The sequence below is a fragment of the Oreochromis aureus genome, linkage group 16 (genome assembly GCF_013358895.1).
Source record: "Oreochromis aureus strain Israel breed Guangdong linkage group 16, ZZ_aureus, whole genome shotgun sequence".
Lineage (NCBI taxonomy): Eukaryota > Metazoa > Chordata > Actinopteri > Cichliformes > Cichlidae > Oreochromis > Oreochromis aureus.
Genome location: NC_052957.1, coordinates 24044402 through 24058887, shown reverse-complemented (window position 1 = coordinate 24058887; position 14486 = coordinate 24044402). Strand labels below are relative to the sequence as shown.

At 42.6% G+C, this 14486-nt stretch overlaps 1 protein-coding gene across 3 annotated transcripts; it reads left to right on the top strand.

Moving 5' to 3' along the window:
* Positions 1–1602: 1602 nt before the first annotated feature.
* Positions 1603–13942, top strand: med14 (mediator complex subunit 14). Of its 3 annotated transcripts, none has more exons than XM_031741435.2 (29): positions 1603–2168; positions 2645–2671; positions 2788–2893; positions 2990–3163; positions 3273–3402; positions 3515–3643; positions 3759–3866; positions 4706–4838; positions 4936–5086; positions 5200–5311; positions 5610–5735; positions 5880–5958; positions 6279–6438; positions 6573–6767; positions 6933–7067; positions 7175–7251; positions 7381–7529; positions 7755–7901; positions 8005–8249; positions 9401–9670; positions 10076–10325; positions 10791–10913; positions 11133–11309; positions 11444–11682; positions 12032–12211; positions 12397–12504; positions 12648–12773; positions 12909–13098; positions 13227–13942. In XM_031741435.2, the coding sequence occupies exons 1-29, from the start codon at positions 1993–1995 to the stop codon at positions 13298–13300; spliced, it is 4296 nt and encodes a 1431-aa protein (XP_031597295.2). In that variant the 5' UTR covers positions 1603–1992; the 3' UTR covers positions 13301–13942. The 3 variants fall into 3 exon arrangements, with proteins under 3 accessions (XP_031597295.2, XP_031597294.2, XP_031597296.2); XM_031741434.2 differs by having other exon boundaries at positions 7381–7541; XM_031741436.2 differs by lacking the exon at positions 10791–10913 and having other exon boundaries at positions 1605–2168; positions 7381–7541.
* The last annotated feature ends 544 nt before the right edge of the window (positions 13943–14486 follow it).

Sequence of the window (14486 nt, the reverse complement as noted above, 5' to 3'; positions counted from 1 at the left end):
CACTAACAGGAAAAAAAAAGGGAGGGGGGGTGTCATTTTTTATCATGCTGTACAGGCCAAGTGATGGAAGATGCGTAGACAACTACAGGAAGGTGTTGAGAGAAAACACAGAAATCAAAGCACGAAACAGCTGAGATGACCCCACCTCCAACGTGACTGCTTCACTGCTGTTTAAACTGGCTTTCACAGACAAGGCATCTTGAAGACTCACCAGATAACTTTTGTGCACTTTATATGTAAATTGTCTGTATGTGGCTTAATGCAAGGGATAAGGCATATAAGGTTCAATAGCTACATGCATATGCACCTCAAACTTTGATCCAGAGTGCTCATACACTGCTACCTGTTTGTTATAAACAAACAGACTAAATTGCAGTAGAACAGAGTATATTAAATATGTGATCCAACTTTTTCAGATTCTTTATTCTGTATTTAGTGATGAGTTAAAGAAAAAGTCATTGTGGATACAAATTTTGGTGACCGTTAATTTATATAGGGGCGATGTATGGTATGAGTATAAATAACAGTTATATTCAATTAGATGGTGCACAAAATAGAAGAACAGATAAATATACTGACATTTATAAAATGTTTATACGTATAACATATACATGTATATTATCCATATACAATTATATGATCAGATATCCCCTGATGTTGTTCCTACTTCATCACAGCATTGTTTGTCTGGGCATTCGGTTAGCATTAGCCAAGAAGTAAGCTAATGCTACTAAAAAGTAGAAAAGCTACAGGATTAACCTAAATTTGGCTAACAGCAAATTGATAATATATTTGTTAAATTGCATACATTGATAAATAAAACGCTTTAAATTTTGTACATTTTGTTTCAGAAGATAGTTTTATGTAAACAAAGCTTCTTTCTTTTTTTTTATTTTCCCACCACATTTCAAAGCTATGACATCACAACAACATGATTGGTCAGTTGTAACCTTGATCCTGGACCAATATTTTATATGATGATGTAGGAACAACAACATGGAGATAACAGATACACCGATACTGCATATGCGTACATATGTATATAAGTGGATTTGTGTTTAAAGGATGTAAACAATAAGATTGTAAATGAGGATATTGCACATTAGCACATCTACAGACTATGAAATGTACCGAAAAATGGTGATTATATAAACATCTGGCTATGTAAACATTTAGAGTTAAACAGGAGAATATTGTACTTTACCTAAAATATTTAAAGACCGTGAAATGTTCATAACGTAGAATATATGAATACATTTATAAATATGAGATTATGTTGGTTATATAAATATATGTATATTTCTGAGGGGTGTAAACAAGGACAATTGAGCAGAATAATTTTGTCATTAGAGCTATAAATAACTTATTGACAGATCAAGTTCATGTAATAGATATTAGGAAGACTATTTATCAATCAGATATTACGAGTTTAATTGGTTAAATGAGTAGTATTAAACAGCGTTAAGTAGAATTTGTCGGAAACAGAAAAGGGAGACTTGTTCAGAATGCGTTTCGTTGTCATTAATATTTTATTATTATTATTAATTATAATAATTTGAGACAAAGAATTGCTTTCAAACTGAGCCTGTTAACACGAAAACATTGTGCACGGTTTTCATAGTATTGTAACTGATGTCAAACTCGGGCTTTTGCTCTGGAAACAAACACATAGACTGTGCGGTGTCCTTGTTTGTCGTTCCTCTAAGCTCTTGTCTGGGTTTTTTGTCCGACCGCCTTCTAGGTGATCAGACCCGACAGAAAAGATGGCGGCCGAGCGGCACTAACTGTTCTCTATAATGAGTTACCAAATTTTGTCTATTTGTTGAGTTTTCTTCTGGACAAGAAAAACAAGTCCGTGCGGAGAACCTCTTCTGGGCAAGGACATTTTGAGGGACAGAAAAGCTTCTTTTCTGAAGCAGTTAGCTGCTACAGCAGTTTGGTGTAGCAGCGCTGGCTTCGGCGTAGCTAACGAGTCTGTCTCGTCATTGTAAAATGGCTCCGGTGCAGATCGGCTCAGACGGGCCGCTAGTCCACGTCGGAGGTATGATTGTTTCGGGTCCACAGGCACCACCGCTCGGTGCCCCGGGCACACCGGGGGTCCGACTCAGCATGCTTATTGAGTTTCTTCTCCAAAGGACCTACCAGGAAATCACCACACTGGCGGAACTGTGAGTAGCGTTTACTGCTGCAGGCCTCAGAGCTAAGTGATGTTGACCTGGCGGGCTAACCTTCTGACATGAGTAAACTGTGAGGATGTTCGTCTTCCAGATGCTAAAAGAAAGCCTAACAGCCTCATCAAACTGGGACCATCAGTTTTATATTTATATTCAAAGGAGCAAAAAGCTTTAACAGTATAGAAGATTAGCACAGTAGCACAGGTAACTGCTGATATGTTAGGGGGCGTACATGTAAACAACACATGGCTATATGAATATAGAGCCAGGATCGGTGATTATGTTTGGAGATGAATATCTGATTGCTCCCATCGAGTTAATATATTGGTACCCTTTGACCGAAATACTGTTATAAATAATGTTTTCGTTGTAAAGACCAAGGATACATAATTTGATAATTTGACAGGACATAGGTTTTGAGTTCAAGAGCTTAATAAATGATGCTTAAAGATCTTTTGTTGCTCTTCCAGGCTGCCCAGAAAAACAGACATGGAGAGGTATGTTTGTTTTCTCACATTTCATTCATTCATTCATTCTCCTTTATCCACTCACACACTCAGTAACTGTGTCATATTTTAAAACCCATAACAAAAGACTGCCGTTCCCCCCTTAGGAAAATCGAAATCGTTCAGTTCGCCAGCCGGACTAGGCAGCTGTTTGTCCGTCTCCTGGCGCTGGTGAAGTGGGCGAGCAATGCAGGGAAAGTGGAGAAGTGTGCGGTATGTTGTGTGTGTGGATTAGTAACATTATTATTAACATTCATTCTGATCATCAGAGCACTAAATTAAGTTATGCTGATCTCTCCATGGTAACAGATGATCTCCAGCTTCCTGGACCAGCAGACCATCTTGTTTGTAGACACAGCTGATAGACTGGCATCACTGGCCAGAGAGGCCCTGGTGCATGCTCGTTTGCCCAGCTTTGCCATCCCCTTTGCCATCGATGTGCTCACCACTGGGTCGTACCCACGCCTGCCCACCTGCATAAGAGTAAGTCTTGGACTTCTTTCCCTGTATGAAATGATGGATGCAGCTAAAACTTGCTCACTTGAAGGTTTTTGGTATGTGAGCCCAACTGTTTCTGTGTCTATTTGCTTAGGATAAGATCATTCCTCCAGACCCCATCACCAAGGCAGAGAAGCAGACCACTCTGAACCAGCTTAATCAGATTTTACGACACCGCCTTGTCACCACAGACTTGCCACCTCAGCTAGCAAATCTCACAGTCGGTAAGCAGTTTGTGTAAACCCCTAGTGTGGTGTTTTAACTGGCACCATTCTCATGTCTTAATCAGATTATTTTCATCTATGCTGAAAAGCTCTTGTGTGTGTGTTTATGTAGCTAATGGACGCGTAAAGTTTCGTGTGGAAGGAGAGTTCGAGGCCACCTTGACCGTGATGGGGGATGACCCTGATATTCCCTGGAGGCTGCTGAAGTTAGATATTCTGGTGGAGGACAAAGAAACTGGAGGTAAAGGGGCAGGGGGGCACTCTCCGACACAAACTGATTGATAATGTACTCAAGTGCTAATGCACTCAACTGGTTTGTCTTTCTGTCACATCCCCTTCCCGCTCTATTCTAACAGATGGCCGAGCCTTGGTCCACAGTTTGCAGGTGAACTTCATCCACGAGTTGGTCCAGGCACGTCTTTGTGCAGATGAAAAACCTCTTCAAGACATGTACAACTGCTTGCGTATCCTTTTTTTCCTTTGTATTTACACATACACATGCACATTTACACATACAAACACATTTTCTGTATGTCCTGTCTGCATCCACTTGGCTTTTATCCCAGTCTGCTCTCAACTGCTGCAGTAGGGCGGGAGTGTGTGTCGGAGCATATAGAGTATTGACCGGTCAAGCAGATGACTGTAGAATTCCAATGAGAAACACAGCTGCAGGAGTGAATCCTGTGTAGTCCCCCCTTCACTAAAACAGCCTTTTGTTAATGACAAGGAAAGAGCAGCACTGTTCTGACTATAACGAGGTCACCCATCCAGGTCAGGTGCTTCAGTATTTTAACCTCCCTGAGAGATGTGGGCTTGTTAACGTCACAGTGGAGAAAAAAAAAAGTCCTTTTTGTTTATTCAGTTTTCTACAAAATACAAGTATTATGTTGTCAACCTCAAAATCAATTGAGTGAGCATATGTGTAGATGATATCTGGTAATAGTGTCGATTTGTTCCCATGTGTCAGACAGTTGTAAGTCTTTGGTTAAGTGTAGCTTAAATGCAGAGAGAGGTAAAAAAAAAAAAAACTGTTAGTGAGCAGCATTTGCACTTTAATCAGAGTCCTTAATCAAGCATGCGAGCTGAGCACAACTGTGCTTATCACAATGCTAATCAGTACATCGCTGCTCCGCCTTTTCCCCCCAGCATGTCAAAGAGCAGTCTGTATGAGGCACAGATACCTCTTTTACTACTGGACTGTGTGTTTTGAATTTTAATGGGAAGATGGGTACATCACTCTACCTCTACCCACCTGGCCCGGTATTTTCCCACGGTGTGTTTTCTTTAACCTCATTGTTGCCAGACTCCTTCTGTTTGTCACTACAGCTAGAAGTGCTCCACTCTCAGACTCTGATGCTGATCAGAGAGCGCTGGGGAGACCTGGTGCAGGAGGAGAGATACGTGCCAGCGAAATACCTCACACTCTCTGTTTGGAAGTAAGAGCTTATAACCGGCCCTCACATGCATGAACACATGAACAGTAACACAGAGAGAGGCTGAAGCTGATTTTTTTTTTTTCTACTGTTTCTCCAGTCAGCAGGTTTTAGGTAGGAAAACGGGTACAGCATCAGTGCATAAGGTCACTATCAGGATCGACGAATCAGATGGATCGAAGCCATTACAAATTTCTCACGAGCCCCCTCTCCCTGCCTGTGACTCCAAATTAATGGAGAGAGCAATGAAGGTGAAACGCACACGAATATCAGTATTTTCACTGTTTTACAGTACAATTACCTTCCAGTTTAGTATAATTTTTCCCCCTCTCTACTTTTTTTTTTTTTTTGTTTTACATTTTAGATTGATCACCTGTCAGTGGAAAAGCTTTTGATTGACAGTGTGCATGCCCGGTCACATCAGAAGCTGCAGGAACTGAAGGCCATTCTAAAGACCAGCAATCCCAGTGACAACTGTATGCATCCACTCCTCATTTTTTATTTATTTATTATTTTTAATCCCTTCAAACGTGTTTATTTAGCAAAGCCTTTTAAACTTCTGTTTATTTCTATCAAGTGCAGCCAGACTTAATCAGCAGGCTGCAGATAATACTGATGAGTTTTTGTGGTCACGAGTTAAAAAAAACTCAGCTTAGAGAGGTTGTCGTTCACGCATCCTACATTCTCCTTCTGTCAACTAGTATCTGCAACCAGTCCTTTTGAGTCATTCGCAGTGAAAAGACGCACACTTAAATGTTTGTTTGTTTATTTCAGCATTCATCGAGACCGCTTTACCTACACTTGTTATTCCAATACTTGAGCCCTGCGGCCGATCAGAGTGTCTACACATTTTCGTAGACCTGCACTCGGGCATGTTCCAGCCAATGCTGTATGGGTTAGGTAAGCTTGTGTTTGTGTTGTATTACAATAGGAACATGTATGTATTTAATGGTAATGTGGATCACATTATTTGAATGAGCCTACACCTTTAACCCTTTGTTGAAGATAAAACCTTAGGTGTGCTTTCTCTCTCTCTCTCTATAGATCAGTCCATATTGGATGACATTGAAAAAACCATCAACGATGATATGAAGCGCATCATCTCGTGGCTTCAGCAACTGAAGTAAGTCCACATCATATAGAGATACAAGTCAGCAGTACATCTTTACAGCTAACGGAATAAAGTGTTGTTAGCACACATTAAAGAAGCAGATGCACAAAGGAGTCAGTAGTAGGAGATGGAGTCTGACGCCTGCCTGTAGCTTGTCAGAATTGACTAATTGCAGTCAGTAGCAACACTTGGCTCAGCAGGTGGGATGATGGGTGTTGAGATGAATTGTCTGTGCTGTGAGTCTTGCACGAGTGAACAGTGATTGGTCAGTGAGTATCAGTTTCTGCAACTCGGCTCTCATGAAGACTGACTCTTTCTTTCTTTCTGGCCAGGTTCTGGTTGGGAGAGCAGCGCTGCCGGCAGTCTGTGAAACACCTTCCCACTGTGTGTACTGATGTCCTTCACCTCTCCAACTCAGCTTCTCACCCCATCGGCAACCTGTCAAAACACAGGCTCTTCATCAAGCTCACGCGGCTACCGCAGTACTACATAGTGAGTTTTTCAGCCAGTACATTACCGACAAACGTTGAGCTAGAACAACTCTGTTACTTAGATCTTTATGTCCTCCTTCCAACTCTGAATCTTTTCCTCACATCTGTTTTTTTGTTTGTTTGTTTTGTTTTTAGATAGTGGAGATGCTTGACGTGCCTAGCAGTCCCACAGCGTTGCGGTACAAGTACTCTTTCCTGTCAGTGTCTCAGCTGGAAGGAGATGATGGACCGATGTGCGCCCAGCTTCTGCAGCATTTCAAACCCAATCTAGAGCACCTTGTGCAGGACTCGACAACAGGGAGAGGGGCTCAGCCTGGGACTAAGAGAAAGGTAGCTGCACAGACGGCTTTCATCACCCACTCACACACTCATTTTCTTATGTGTGCCATGGCATTGCTAGGGAAAAACATTTGTGGTCAGTTGGACACTTAAAACCGCAATTATGTCCTTTCAATATGCACTGTTTATTTAATTTTTGTTTCTGTTATTCTGTAGATTGTTGGAGACCAAGGGGAGCCAGAGCCAAAGAAGCCTAAGCGGTCTGGAGAAATGTGTGCCTTCAACAAAGAACTGGCTCACCTAGTTGCAATGTGTGATACCAACATGCCTTTTATTGGCCTTAGAGCAGAGGTACTTCAGAGTGCTTGGATACTTTGAATCATTCCCGCGTGTGGTGATTAGACAAGCCCAGTTTGGTGTTTTCTGGTTGATGCTGGATCCCTTTCTCTGCCTTTTAGATGTCCAACATGGAGATTCCAAATCAGGGCGTCCAAGTGGAAGGAGATGGCAGCAGTCATGCAATACGTCTAATAAAGTAATTATAAAAGAGTCACAAACATAGAGACACATATTGACACAATTTATTTTAATTAAAGTGTTATATACTGTAGGAAAAGTGAAAACTCCACAGTGACTCCACGGTTTATTTGGCTTTCTTTTACAGGATTCCTCCGTGTAAAGGTGTAGGAGAGGAGACCAGGAGAGCTTTAGCGCGTTCCCTACTGGACTGCACCTTCCGCCTGCAGGGCAGGAACAACAGAACCTGGGTGGCTGAATTGGTGCTGGCTAACTGTCCTCTTAACAGCACGCATAGTAAGGAGCAAGGTGCACAGCATTTACAGAGTCTTATTTATATATTTTGCTTTAGTCTTGAAACAGCTGTAGTATTAGTATTTTTATGTGTCCAAATTACATGGTAAAGACAGGCTCTAAACTGGAGCAAAAAAGAATAAAATATGTTTAGTGTTTGAGAGCAAGGAATCTGTATTTTCTTCATATACCAGCTTCTAAACACCCCCATCTTTTTTGTTGTATTAGCCTCCACGCGACACGTGTATCTGACCTATGAGAACCCTCTGTCGGAGCCAGTGGGCGGGCGGAAAGTGGTTGAGATGTTCCTTAACGACTGGAATGCCATTAGTCAGCTCTACCAGTGTGTCCTCACCTTCTCTCGTGCACTGCCAGGTGAGTGCATGTTTTTTTTCCGAAAAGTGAATCCCAGATTTTGATTGTCACATGTACACCTGTTTAACGTAGCTGCACATTATGATTTTTTTCCCCCCTCTAGAGATGCCATCTCATTTGAGTACCTTCTCAGAGGTGCGGCTGTATAACTACCGTAAGCTGGTGCTGTGCTACGGCACCACCAAGGGCAGCTCTGTCACCATCCAGTGGAACTCCAGTACTCAGCGTTTCCACCTCGCCCTGGGAACTGTCGGGCCTAACTCTGGCTGCTCCAACTGCCATAATATCATCCTCCATCAGCTTCAGGAGATGTTCAACAAAAACCCACAAGTGATGCAGCTGCTACAGGTACACTGTGACCCAGTTACAAAATGTAACCACGGAATGAACACATGCACTTTTTGGAGCTGGATTAAGGGACGATTTGAAATTAAATAAAATCAAAAGGATGTGATTGGATTGCTTCAAACATTGGGTGTGGCTTAGTGAATGCAGCGGTGTCGTATTACATGCAGCACTGTGGTGCCGTTGAGTTGCAGTGCTTTACCCAGACCTTCAAAAGCTGTGCGTTTAGTCCAGGTGGAGGAGAAATACATCAGACTGAACCTTATTTATTTCTTATATCAGTTGTACCCGATTAAAATCCAAACCCACACTGCCCACTGCGACACTGCTTTGCTTATGGAATTGTATTCAAGTTAAAAGATCTGTGCGAGAAGCCTTCACACTCCTGAACCATTAGGCTGTAGTACAATATCTCGCACTTTATTATATTTAATTAAAAAAAAAGAACAGAAACTGAGGATCTGGAGAGTAAGGGTGGGTCAGGATCTAGGATTTTAGAATAACAGCCAAAACAAAGGCATATTTACCTTTGTTTTGGTAAAAAAAAGTTGCCCAGTCTTCAGCAAGGTAACTGCATGTACTGTGACTGGATGGGACTGCTTCAAAACGTGCCTTAGGATCCTCTAATTTATTTATTTTTTAAGATTTCTTCAGCGTTAAAGTAATCCACTGCTAGTTCTCAGTACTGTGGCTGATACACCTTTAAAAAACAACAAAAAAAAAAAACAGCCGTTGATTCTCGAAGCTTTATTTTCCAAATTGTAATCCTATACTGTATAAAACAGTGCCCACGCTGCTGACATGATGCAACTGAATTTAGCAGTTAAAACTCAGCCTGCCAATCAGAGAACACGTACTTTGAAAGTGACCACTCACACTAGTTCCCTTCCTTCTTTGAGCGATGCCCCTCAAACTGTCAGGTGAGAGTCATTGATGAGGAGAATTCAAGTTTGAGATCAGAGCTGCTGGTGAAAGTGCGAACCTCCTGCAGCACTAGTAGACAATCTTGTGAGTGTAATACTTTGTGTCCTGATTTTACATGTGAGGAACTGAATTTTGCGAGTGGCAATTAATAAATAATTACCTGAAATTAATGTATTTGCTTTTTTGTTTAAATTAAATGTTTTTAATTTTTACATTTTCTTTCTCTCCAGGTCCTTTCGGACACACAGGCTCCTCTGAATGCAATCAACAAGCTACCTACAGTGCCCATGTTGGGCCTCACCCAGCGCACCAACACTGCCTACCAGTGCTTCTCCATCCTGCCCCAGTCACCCACACATATCCGACTGGCGTTCCGAAACATGTACTGCATCGACATCTACTGCCGAAGCCGCGGAGTGGTTGCTATCCGAGATGGAGCCTACAGTCTCTTTGACAACACTAAGATTGTAGAGGGCTTTTATCCTGCTCCAGGATTAAAGGTATGCCAGACACACTGGCACAGTAATAATGTAACAGACAATATGCAGCAGAAGTCCTTTAAGCTTAAATTATTATTTGAACTTCCACACAAAAAGTCATTACACTTGAAGCTGTCATTACAAGCATTGTGACCTCTTGAAAGGACACAAAATATTGGGTGCTAAATATTAAACCACTGCCTGGAGCATATTAGCTTTCCTTCCTGTAAAGACTAGAGAAAAGGATGCCCAGCCCAGCTCTGCTGCAGGGAAAGGCTGAACTATCACTGTTTTTGTCTGACACTTGCCAAGCACACAAATAAGCCAGTTTCCCAGATGTTGAATGACTTTAAAATAGATTGAGACATTAAAATGGATCCAATTAAGTGTGCAGGTACTTCCTAATTTATTCTCTTTTCTTTCTAGACATTCCTAAATATGTTTGTAGACAGCAATCAGGATGCTCGCAGGCGATCGGTCAATGAAGATGACAACCCGCCTTCACCTGTGGGTGTAGATGTTATGGACAGTCTTATGAACCAGTTGCAGCCTCAACCACAACCACAGACTATGAGAGGTGGTCCGGGAGGAGTATATCCTCCCCTAACTTCACCGCCACCCAATTATTATGCTAACGTTACTCCCTCACCATCCATGATGCCCACCCCATCACCAGGTATTTGGACCTATTGTACTCTGATTGCTTAAATGTGCCTGTGTGAATGTCGCAGTAAAGTGTTTGTGTCATATACGCTTGTTAAGCTGCCATACAGCATTGTTTTCTCACCACACATTGTGTCATCAGCCACCCCGCTGACTTATGCATTTGTTGCAATAGCAAATTATGGCAAAAGAATGCGATTGCGCAACCATGTGTGCCCATTTTAATTTTGTGAAACCATGCGATCAGTTGTTTCTCTTGCAACATGCACACCTCGCAGCCAAAAGGGAACAAAGCATGCGTTTAGTCATGCTCCTTCCATTCCCCTCCATCTCAGCCCGTCAGCCAGAGACTACAGCCCTTCCGCCCAGCTTTAGCTTGTGTGCACATGGAGTGAGTGTGTGTAAAGAGTACTTGTCATCTTTAGTCTGATGAGCCCTTTGATGTGTGTGCGTGTGTGTGTTGTGCGGATGTGTGCAGGGAACATCCATGCCTCTGGCTCCCCTAGTGGAGCTCTAAGGGCACCCTCTCCTTTCGGGCCAACCCCGTCCCCGTCTTCTTTGGGCATAGCCATGGGCCAGACCAGCTTTGCCAGTCCCCACGGTAAGCAGCAGGATAAATACTGGCCTGGTAGTAATTCTGTTCTGCTGGGCGTGGGCTGGAACGGGCTGGACTGAATCTTTTCTAGGCTGCAGACATTAACAGGCATATGACAAATGGTCTACAAAGCACGGGCACACAGTGGTTTATTTATCTGATTATGTTTATTGTTGTATGAGAAGTGTGAATGTGTTGGTGATGACTGACTCTCCTTTAACCTAGGTGTTTTAGACCCCAGCTCTCCATATCCCATAGTGTCTCCCAGCAATAGGAGCCAGTGGCCAGGTTCACCCCAGGTCTCAGGGCCTTCTCCTGGGGCAAGGATCCACGGCATGTCCCCTGGCAACCCTTCGCTGAATTCACCCATTCCTGACCCGAATTCTCCACGTGCCGGGTCCAGTAAGTACTGCCTCACATTATCTCTGTATCCTTGTATTTAAAGACAAACACTTCATAATATTAGAGTTTAAATATATTTTACATATATTATTAATTTTTTACCTTTTTAACATGTGTCTCTGTCTTTGATTTAGGTTCGCAAGTCATGCCTACCAGTATGCCTCCACCCCGCAAGCTACCTCAGCGCCCCTGGGCTGCCTCCATTCCTACTATCCTCACCCACAATGCCTTGCATGTGCTTCTGCTCCCTTCCCCCACTCCCTGCCATGTGCCTGGCCTGGCAGGAAGCTACCTCTGCTCACCTCTGGAGCGCTTTTTGGGTTCAGTTATTATGAGACGGCACCTGCAGAGGATCATCCAGCAGGAAGCCAATGTGAGTGACGAGCAGAGCCAAAAATCAGTCTGTTGTGTTTCATTTCCTAAATGATGTCATCTGTTCTGCACTGTGCACTGAAAAAGTTATGGAAGCACGCAACAAGGCCATGTTAACCAACATGAGTTTTCTCAGTTGTAATTGGAGCATTTTCATTTTATAGATTAAACATCCTTAAATATAGTATATCACGTAAAAGACTAAACTGAAATATGAATTCAGTCATGTCGGCTATAAGAAGTCTGTATGTGCAAATTTACCAACTGCCCAATTGGCTTTTTTGTTTTTGTTTGGTTTTTTTCCCCGTCCCCAGTGCAGTAATCACTGTGTCATCTTTCCTCTCCTCCAGTTAACTATCGTGAACTCTAACGAGCCGGGGGTGATCATGTTTAAAACTGAAGTGCTCAAGTGCCGTGTGGCTCTCAACCCAAATAACTACCAGACGCTGCAGCTCAAAGTCACTCCAGAAAACACAGGTCCCTGGTCCCAGGAAGAACTTCAGGTGCTGGAGAGGTTCTTCGAGACCCGTGTAAGTCTTCATGTTTTTGTTTATTTATTTATTTTGTCTGAACTGATCATAAAAATGGGTAAAAATCCCTTGCTGTTTTGTATCCATTAAAACATAGTTTGAATATTATATGATATATGACTAGTAACAGACACCAGCTCCCATGTTGTGATCATTAATCCATCTACTGCTGTCCTCCCTTCTAGGTTGCTGGTCCTCCCTTTAAGTACAACACTCTGAATGCCTTCACTAAGCTGCTGGGTGCACCCACTAATATCCTTAGAGACTGTGTGCGCATCATGAAGCTTGAATTGGTAAGGAACTTCTTTTATATGGAGTGTTGTTGCACATTCGGAACTGGATTGCAGTTCCAAATGCCCCCCCCCCCTTTAACCCCCACTTAATAGTCTTTGCGTTTGAAAGGTAATGCATGAATAAGCCTTTTCTTCTCCTGCAGTTCCCTGACCAGGCTGCACAGCTGAAGTGGAATGTCCAGTTCTGCCTCACCATCCCCCCCAGCGCTCCACCCATCGCTCCTCCTGGAACCATTGCTGTGGTGCTCAAATCTAAAATGCTTTTCTTTGTAAGTCACTGCAGCGCTTTACCTTTTTGAAACATGTACTTCACTTTCATTTGATTGAAAAAAGAAAAAAAAAACATGTACACGAATCTGTTGAAGCCACCTCACCCTTTGTATTTGATCTGTTTTGTCCTACAGCTGCAGCTGACCCAGCGCATCCCGGTACCCCAGGAACCAGTGAGCATTATCGTACCCATTGTGTACGACATGGCCACAGGCCTCACTCAGCAGGCTGACATCCCCAGACAGCACAGCTCCTCTGGAGCCGCAGCACTCATGGTCTCTAATATCCTCAAGAGGTTCAATGAGCTGCATCCTGCCAGACAGGGTGAGACTCTGCCCTCCCTCACCTGACGAGCACTGAATAATTTACTGTACCTAAACCTTTTCCAACTGAGTATTCTAATTAGATGTAAAACAGCTTTGCTAACACTGACTGTATTCTTTTCCTCCCAGGCGAGTGCACCATATTTGCATCTGTTCACGACCTGATGGCCAGCCTCACCCTTCCCCCTGGCACCCGTCAGTAGAAACGATGACGTCAAACCCAGAGCGGAAATTCAACCCAAGTCCCTTTAAAGACAGAAGATGAGCCTCACCCTCAAGCTTACTCGACGCATGAGTGTAAAAGCTGTGGTCCCGAGATGTCAAAATCCAGCTTGCGTCCCCTTTGATACAGCCACTGGACTTTGATGTGATGGATGATTTCAAAGGGGATTCAAATTTGACAGTCTTGGAGACTGTCTTTAAGATTTGCCATTCAGGTAGACCTTAAAACAAGGACGACATTGGATGCAAATGGATATAAATGTTTGTTTGTTCTTCCTCCAGGTGCACTTGTAAACAAAACTTATGTATACTTTTTTTTTTTTTTACAGAAATATGTATATTTAAGTGTTTAAAAGAATGAGGTGAGAGATTTTTGTTTTTGCTAGAGCGCTGACTTGCTTTTTTTGGTAATGCTGATATCAAACTGATATTGTTGTAGTATCAGGAGATATTTTCCTTAGCACACTATTTAACTGGCTTCTTGCCTTTACCTTGTCATTCCTCTGCAATCTAATTTCAGACGTACACTTTGGATACTGTAAAAACTGTGATAAACTTTATAAGCCAGTTGTATTTTATTAAGAACCATTTGGAGTCCTGATTAAAGGATTTGAGACATCTTTTCTGATTTGGGGTATTTTATTTAACCAAATTCTGAGTTGGTTTGTGGTTTGAGGATTTTGCACTAGAAATAGAAAAGAATCGGATAAGTTACCAAACAAACAAACCCAAAAAAAGGGTGTTAAAAGAAAAACTTTGCATTATTTATTTTTTTTCCTCCATTTGATGTTTTTTCACGGTGACAGAGAGCGCTGTCTTAAATAATCTGTCCCAAATCTCCCCAAAAGTGTCATTCCTGCTCATCAAGCCATTCAGTGACCCTGAGTCACTGAGAGATCACTTCCACTGAGGGAGAAAATTGTCATTGTAGGATAAAAGTTCAGTGGACCCAAACAACACCAAAAAATGACCCACAGTAAGTAAAAGAGCCACTGGATGGCCTACTTAAATATAAAAGGCCAAGGCTTTGCTTTCCATCCAATGTCTCCCAGCTGGAGCATACCCCAGCTGTCAAAGGTGGAGTACACTAACCTGTCATAGAAAAACACCCGTTCACACCATTTAACCTAACCCCACTGTGGAAGGAAGCTGGAGTACCCAGAGAGA